The 8,195-nt window shown below is 40.1% G+C and overlaps 1 protein-coding gene across 1 annotated transcript; it reads left to right on the top strand.

Annotated features, from left to right (window-relative positions):
* Positions 1-4,261: 4,261 nt before the first annotated feature.
* On the top strand, positions 4,262-7,391 carry LOC5570622. The gene is made up of 5 exons (XM_001659175.2): positions 4,262-4,444; positions 4,500-5,900; positions 5,954-6,581; positions 6,720-7,147; positions 7,203-7,391. The coding sequence occupies exons 1-4, from the start codon at positions 4,412-4,414 to the stop codon at positions 6,800-6,802; spliced, it is 2,145 nt and encodes a 714-aa protein (XP_001659225.2). The 5' UTR covers positions 4,262-4,411; the 3' UTR covers positions 6,803-7,147; positions 7,203-7,391.
* Positions 7,392-8,195: the final 804 nt, after the last annotated feature.

The following is an 8,195-nucleotide window of genomic DNA, read 5'->3' on the forward strand; positions in this document are numbered from 1 at the left end:
TGCCATAAATTTACCACCCATATACACCTTCCCGCATAAACTGGAGTAGATGCAGGGGTATGTACGGTCTACTGTGAGAGCCAGTTTAATGCATCATCAATTCCTCCCTCTCTCCTCATTCGTCTGCATCCTGACGTGGCAGGCGCCATTGTTGCCTAAAAATAGAAGTTCACCAGTACTTATACACTGATGGTCTCAAGTAACAATGAAAGCTGAACAGCAAGAGTATTTGCTGAACATTGGCTGATTAATGATGTACAAGGCTGAACACCGTGACAGCTGAACTGAAGAAAAGCTTTTAAAACACTCTTATTCAGCAGCATACTCAAAGCTGAATATCAAGTTGAACTAACTATTTTCCATCTACAGTTTTACCTTTTGCTCAGCCAACCTGCATGATATTGATTAAAGGTTATTAAAAACTTTATTCAAATCAACAGCCATTGCCGTAAAATTGTCCAGCTGTAGGTTGACAAAATATACACACCAACGTTTGGGTCAAACACTAAATTAATCATTATAAAACTGTTTCATCGAACAACAAACTTTCACATCCCGAATCGGACATGCTTAAACGACAAGGGCCTATCATTTGTCGAAAAAAACCCTATTAAACATTTGACAGTTCAACAGCCGACTAAATTTGTTGAAAAATCGGTCGATTGTTGCACCGACGCTTATGGAAGATTAACACAGGGATCAACCGAATATCACCCGATTTGATAGGGTGGGCCGACGTAATCCTACTAAATAGGTGGATAAATCGGTATTTTAAGTAAAATCCAAGCAAGTTGACCTACTAAACACCAGATTTCGTCGGCCACCCGATTTAATCTGGTGATTAGTCAGTTGATCGCTGTGTTAAACTTCCATAAGCGTCGGTGCAACAATCGACCGATTTTTCAACCAATTTAGTCGGCTGTTAACTGTCAAAATGTTTAATGGGGAACTTTTGAATTCGGCATCGATGACTGTTGGCGCGTTAACCCGTGGCCAACTCCGGTCGGGTCGGGGTGGACTGTATTACGGAGTGGATGAAAGAAAAACACACCACTTTTTAACACTACTACTACACACTACTTTATTTTCTCTGCACTTATTCTACTTTACTTTTCACTTCACTTGCACTTTCACTTTTCACTACGATATAATTTCCGCGACGGTTAAAACAAGACTGATTCTGTACGTGATTCCCTCCGTGTATATATACTCAAATTGAGTCCTTCTGGAATGTTCTACAACCAGCGCGACACGTGTTCTCGATGTGCGTGGAATATTCGAGACGCACACGCTGTCGCTGTGGTGAGCACCATGATGATGACGATGATGACGGCGGGAATCGCTCAACGGCACTCGCGGATGACACTCACAGTCGTGGATGGAACTCACACTCTCAGCGGCGCCGTTAGGGTGGGACTCATCGGGGGCTTAGACTGTGTGAGTTCTGCATTTCGGTTGGTTTGTGATTGTTGCTGTTCCTCTTGCTTATGCAGGTTGCGCTACGTTGGTTAACTATTTCTTCTCGAGGGTTTTCTGCACGTTCTGTACAGAACAATGACCTTGGTTAACAACAAGATATAACACTACACTCGATCACGCAGATTTCTGCGTCACATTTTAATTAAGGGGCAGGATCCGTCATGAATCCTTGCGATATCAATGATTGTTTGTAATAGTCGATAACCATCCCAATTTTAAGTTTTATTTGTTTGAAAAACCTGACTTACCTTTATATGAGTATGTTCACGGGATCACAGGAACTCTTGGTAATACGAACAAGGTTTCATTTTTATACAAAAACGTTCCAAATTTCTTGAATCTGATATTTTTATGTTCAGATCATTGAACACATTGTGCACCAATACTACCAACTTGCGTATTTGAAATAACTAATACAATACTATTTAGTTTGTTGTGATACTTCGATACAATCAGAAATGTCTGTCGGAACCACACATATGAGTACAGAAAACCGAACATGGAATCTAGTATGAAAAAATCTGTCGGCTCGCACACCGGACCATGAAAGAGCATGTTACTGCAACTACTTTAGCAATTTTTCCCGCTCAAATAACGGCTGTATCATGTTTAAACTTAAATTTAAAAATTGGGTCCATAAATGAACCTTGACACTTTTGATCATGTTTGACGTTCGCTTAGTCGACAAAAACACCACAGGGGTTTTAGTTTTAACACTGGGGTTGTTCCTATCTGACATTTCGGAAGGGACACGGAAAACAAAATACACGCAAAATTTGAGTTTAAGCCAAGGGGTGTGACAAAATTTAAAATAAACATAAAATGTTTTTTTTTTTTTGACTCAAACTCCTGGAAAACATTAAAAAATTGAGTAAACATGTGTTCTTGGCCTAAACTTAAGCGTTTGGCACTAAAATTGAGACAGAGCTTTAGGACCCTATTCTACCAAATAAAATAATCAGAATGCAACCGCATGCGATTTTAATACTTCTCAACAAAACTTTACTTTGAATAAAAGTAAAACACGTGTTTTTGATACTTTTCTTACACGCGCACATTCAAATTGATTTTCTTTTAGGCATACCAATACAATCAAATCACAATCTTTGATAATCAAAACCGAATTACTTAGCGTTGAACCACAGACAAACAGACGTCACACTCTCACCATTGTCCATCAACCACCTTTTTAACGGTCGATTCAAAAATATGGTAGGTGGCCAATCCACCACCTGCAGCGCTTGCATCGTTTTTGTTCGCGTTTGACGTTTACACACTACCGCCATCTGTTGGCCCGTCGGCCAAACACACCAATTTTAGCATTGGGCGTACATGTACTCGTGACTATGATTTTGATCGAAATTTGTTCTAAGTGTTACGTCTGTTTGTCTGTGGTTGAACGTTAACTGTATTAAATCGTAATCATTGCCAACTTGCGTTGACAACAATTAAGCAGTAATTGAATATTATCGAGGAATCTATTTTAAAACAAAAATCACAACATACTGTGACAGCTAAGCTAAGTGTTTTTGCATAGCTCCAATCTTAATGCAACATAGCCTTTATTCATAGTACAAGTAGGGCTGTGCATTTTCGAAACTATTTTGTGAAACACGAAGGCTTGGTTGGTGACGAACAACTGCATCGCTTCGTTCTTCATTCCACACTCATTCGATTCGTTACCTGATTGAAAGTAGTGAACAAGAAAGGTGAAATGAAAGAGTAAGAACTTCGTTTCATTTGATTTCATTGAAATCTATCAAAATGTTTCAAATTGGATTTTACCTATTTTTTGCAATATTTTTTTTTTCTATCTTTATTAACGAGATTTTTTAACCCTGGGCTAGTTCATCTCGGGACCAACGGCTTTACTTCCCTTCCGAAGGAAGTCGTCACTGAATTTTTTAGTGACTATCTCGGGGATGGGATTCGATCCCAGGTCCTCGGCGTGAGAGGCGTGTGTTCTAACCACTACACCAGGTCCGTCCCCTTTTTGCAATAGTAATGTATGTAACTTGTTAGGTGGTAATAAATAAGGATAGAGAAACTATGCGAGCCACCACGTCGTTCATTTCAATTAATCAGCTCCTAAAGTTTTTTTTTTTTTTAAAAAGGCACTCCGTGCTCGTGGCCGTTGATCTTGTAGCTTCTTTACCGATACAGATCTATTTTCAACTTATCTATATTTACATCTAGTTTCACTCTCTCCTACTCTTTTACTATCACACCGAGCAGGTAGGAGAGAGCTCTGCTATTAGTGAGGCTAGCTGCCTGCGAAGAGGGTCAGTTTGTCTCAGTCACCATCTGATACTGACGGAGGATGGATGTGCTCCCCGAAGCACGGTCCTCCGTGAGGCGTCTTCTGGTGGCTGGACGGGTTTTTTTGTGGAGGGGCTGGGAATCGAACCCATGACCTTCCGCTTATGAAGCGAAAGCGTAACCTCAAGGCTACAGACCCCCCTAATATCTTTGGATTCTAGTTCATCTTTTGACGTAGATTCAATGTATGTAAAAAAAATGGATACCCCTAAACAAGCCAATTCCCATTTGAAAGGCTTGTGAGCTCAAATTTTGGGAGGACACTTAGAATCGGATCGGTGGAGCAAAATGGAACTCTAAAAGTGGAAAGAGGAGAGAATTTGAATTTAGTCCACAATTAATGCCGCCGGCCGCGCAAAAAAAAAATATCTCCAGATTTAGGTGACCGATGATTAAATTCGACAAAGATTCTAAAGGTAGAAGAGTTTTTCGAGAACTTGTGATACAATTTTCTACCAATTGGTATTAGTGCTCATAAGAACACTAAGTTGAGAAGCAAGCATGATGCCAGTTGGGACGTAACACCAGAAAGAAGAAGATTGCCAATCACAGCAGTCTATGATTTTTCTCACTTTGTCCGTGACATTCTCTAGGTTACAGTAACTCGAGCGAGATGTTGCCTTGTCAAGAAAATCCCAATGTACAGGTACAAACAGATTTCCGTTAATATTTCAAGATATTAGCTAATTTATTCTTCTTAGAATGATTGCACGTTTGTTGCTTGGAAGCTGTGTGATCGCATTTGCCATGCGTTGGATTCGTATCAAGCGTTCCAACTGAGGAAAACATTCCAAGCGCAGGATGTCTGCAGCACGGGATACGTCTCGGGTTGCCAGTTTGCGAGTATTCTTAGCTGTGCTCTGAATGGATGCCTCAGCGATAACGACATTTGCCGTTTGGCGGACTATTTCAAGACCGACGATGCTGCCGGAGTAGCATATGGGTATTTTCTGGACGTCATCATGGGCGAAGATGAACAGAACTCTTCTGGAAGATCTAGACAAAATATCTCAAGTCATGAACACCGGCGATTATCATTGTTGTTGATGGAAATTGCCAAAACTTTACGATTTCGCGAACAGGTTTTAAGACCTTATTTTGAAGACTGTGACCTTATCGCTCGGTACGGTGGTTCGGTAACGATCGGTTACTTCAAACGGGTGTTGTATTATTTAGGAATTACCTTGCGACGATCTGAATGTGATCTACTTGTTAAACGCTTCATGGTTGACAATTATAGAGTTGACTATGAATCGTTTGTAGAAGAGATTGATCAGCTATTTCGTTATTTGGATGCCCAAGGACCAATTGATCGTCAGTGCGATGCGGAGGTTCCACCGAAAGTAATTGCCATCGAACTAACAAAGGTAGAAAGACCTGAGGTTGAAAATGTGAGATTAGATGAAATATTGCGGAAGAATACAACATATCATCCGTGCCTCAAACCTTCTCGAGCGCAAAGAGACTTTCAAGCATTGATGCTTCGCATTCAGCGTTACGTTTGGGAAAACCGGATTCGGATTCGGGAGTTCTTTGAACAGTACGACCTGCACTGCTGTGGCTGGATAAGCCGAAGTCAGTTCATTCGATCCATGGATGCGATTGGGTTATCCGGGTTATTTAGACTTCCACTGACAGATGGCGAAATCAGAACAATTTGCGATCATTATCAAGACACACACAATAATAGCCGTATTCGTTGGGCATGCTTCACTGATGATGTTGACGAAGTATTTACCATCAAAAATTTAGACAAAGGTTCATATAAAGACGTTGAGTCTCCTCTAAAAGAAGTAGGAAACATACATCTGCACGAAAAAACGCATATAACTGTTCCAGAACTGTTGGATGATGTTGTGAGATGTGTCCGTAATTTGGTGGAAACTAGACGGATTTTGATTAGACCGGCATTCAGGGACTTTGACTCGCACAGAAATGGTCACATTTCTCGCAATCAAATGGGTGAAGCGCTCTCGATGGCAGGTATATTCATAACGGAAGAACAGCGTTACGCTCTGGAACAGCGATACTCCGACGATTTTGGGTTCAATTACGTAGAGTTTCTACAAGATGTTGATCCAATGCCTAAGATTGCTTCAGCTGTGAGATATTCTTCCCGAATTCCGTTCATCAACTTATTAGTATTTTTTTACAGTATGAAGACATGCAAAACCGAATTGCTGCTCTGAATATGCAGACATCTTCAACTACCTGCGACTTCGAGAAAGACATCGTCCAGGTGTTGGCTAAGGTTAAGGGACAAGTTGTGCGCCGAAAACTGCGTATAATTGATAAAATGCAAGGATTCGATCCTCTTAACCATTTCCGGATCACGAAGAACCAATTCGAAAGAGGGCTTTCAACGGCAAACATCAACGTTACGCCAGCGGAAGTTTGCACTCTGGTAAATATGTTCAGAACACCACTACAGGATACGGTGGACTATAAAAGATTCTGCGACACAATAGCTGAAATCGACTACCAAAGCAAACTCGAAAAAGCACCCTTGCTGGTTCCACTTAAGCATTTCCCCTCGGAAAACGGAATCCTAAACCATCTGAATTTCGAGGAACGCACGATAGCATCACGAACGCTACAAAAGTTGGCCCGATACGCTGACGTGGTTTCTAACTTGAGCTCTCTACTTGAGGACTTTGATCGGAATCGGATGGGCCTGGTCAATCGCAATCAATTCATCCGCGCACTGGCCACACGTGACCTGCACACAGCCATCTCCAGTCGGGAGTTTGATGTACTCTGCAAGTGTTTCGGCGTCGAGCTAGGTATGTATCCTAATCTGCAGTATGTATAGAGTCCCCTCCTCTGCAATATGTATAGAGGTGTGGAGAATTTGTTGTAATTGATGAATCATAACTGCAGGTAGGCTATCACTATTGATTGCTACCTTTTGCGTATTACAGGTCACAGGCGAGAAATAAACTATCGAGCATTGCTGATGGCGCTGGATTATCTTTATGCCAATAAAGAAAATCACCCGTTTTGAAGTGCCGGCGATGGCAAGATAATTTTATTTACATTCTGGTCGTATCATTTGCACATTCGTTTTGATATAAATGATTTGGACGTATAATAAATTCCACCATTGTAAGATTCACTTGCCGGGCAGAACATTCATTCCTGACTACAATAAAATCGAAAGAAAAATGTTCAAAATTATCGTCACTTGCGTAAGCCTTGCCGTAATGCTGTACGCCCTAGAAGAAAATTGTGAATTAGAAAAATGTCCAGTGTATGGTGAAACGGAAACGGAACACGTGCTAACGCTTTTGCCTGTACCTTGGAATTGCAGCGAGTACATTATGTGCGATAGAGGAGTACAACATATTAGGTGATATAAATACATTTTAGGTTTTCCATTTGTGACTATCAGTTAATTTCCACAGACCTTGCTCACCTGGGTTGCATTTTATTCCCAGTTTGCACGTGTGCGAATTTCCAGATCGCGCCACATGTGTCGAAACGTGTTCCACTGTTCCTAATGCGCAAAATTGGTGAAATCGCAAATGATTTTTATTTTTTATAATTACATATATTATTTATTCAATAAAGCCTGAAAATATTTGCCAGTCAAATGGAGTTTCCTTTTTGGTTTGTTTCAATATCACGCATCGACCTATTTTCTCTTATTCATTTAAGATTTGGACTCTATATGGAAGTAACCATCAAGTGAGAAAGATATCTAGTTATACATCCTCATTCTCTTTTACGGCGGATCTAATTTTCGATCGAATCCTATTCGTTCGAATCCATAGCCCACTTGATTTTGCTGGCGTAAACAGAAATGCAAAACTATTTTCGATCGGAAGAGCATTCGAACGTATACCAGAATAGGGGTGATATGATGAATCATGTATTTTGGACAGGATGTGTCTGAAAACGGCGATTGACTAACTGCATTAGATACTAATATTTTATTACGCTATATTACTTATATGGTTAATGTCTCATCGTACTTTGAGTTTCTGAGGAGAAAAAAACTTACAAACTGTAGCATTAGCTTCCAAAATAACATTATCCAACGATACATTTCAAAGTACCTATTTGCTCTACAAAAAAAAAACTTTCTGTTTTGTTTTAACATGTAAACAACATAGTAAATATAAGTACAAAAATGATTATCAAATGATCTGAAAGTGCCCGTAATCATCGAAGTCGTCAAATATAAAAAAAAAACTATAAGGGTACATCCCTATGGGGTTGTACGAACTGGTGACGTAGGACCACGATGGTTTATGTAACTGAATTTGATGTCATTGTTGTTGCTCGTTTTGACTTCATACTGTTTTCAGTGCTCAAAACTTTCGTAAATATTAATGCATATAACGATTTGCAATTTGGTCAACCATTCGTCATATTTATCTATGAAAATGTGAAAA

The sequence above is a fragment of the Aedes aegypti genome, chromosome 1 (assembly GCF_002204515.2).
Source record: "Aedes aegypti strain LVP_AGWG chromosome 1, AaegL5.0 Primary Assembly, whole genome shotgun sequence".
Taxonomy (NCBI): Eukaryota; Metazoa; Arthropoda; class Insecta; order Diptera; family Culicidae; genus Aedes; species Aedes aegypti.

Coding starts and splice junctions, on each gene's coding strand:
- LOC5570622 (XM_001659175.2), top strand. CDS start 4,412: ATGTTGCCTTGTCAAGAAAATCCCAATGTACAG. Junction 4,445..4,499: donor AAGAAAATCCCAATGTACAG/GTACAAACAGAT, acceptor TATTCTTCTTAG/AATGATTGCACGTTTGTTGC. Junction 6,582..6,719: donor GTGTTTCGGCGTCGAGCTAG/GTATGTATCCTA, acceptor TGCGTATTACAG/GTCACAGGCGAGAAATAAAC.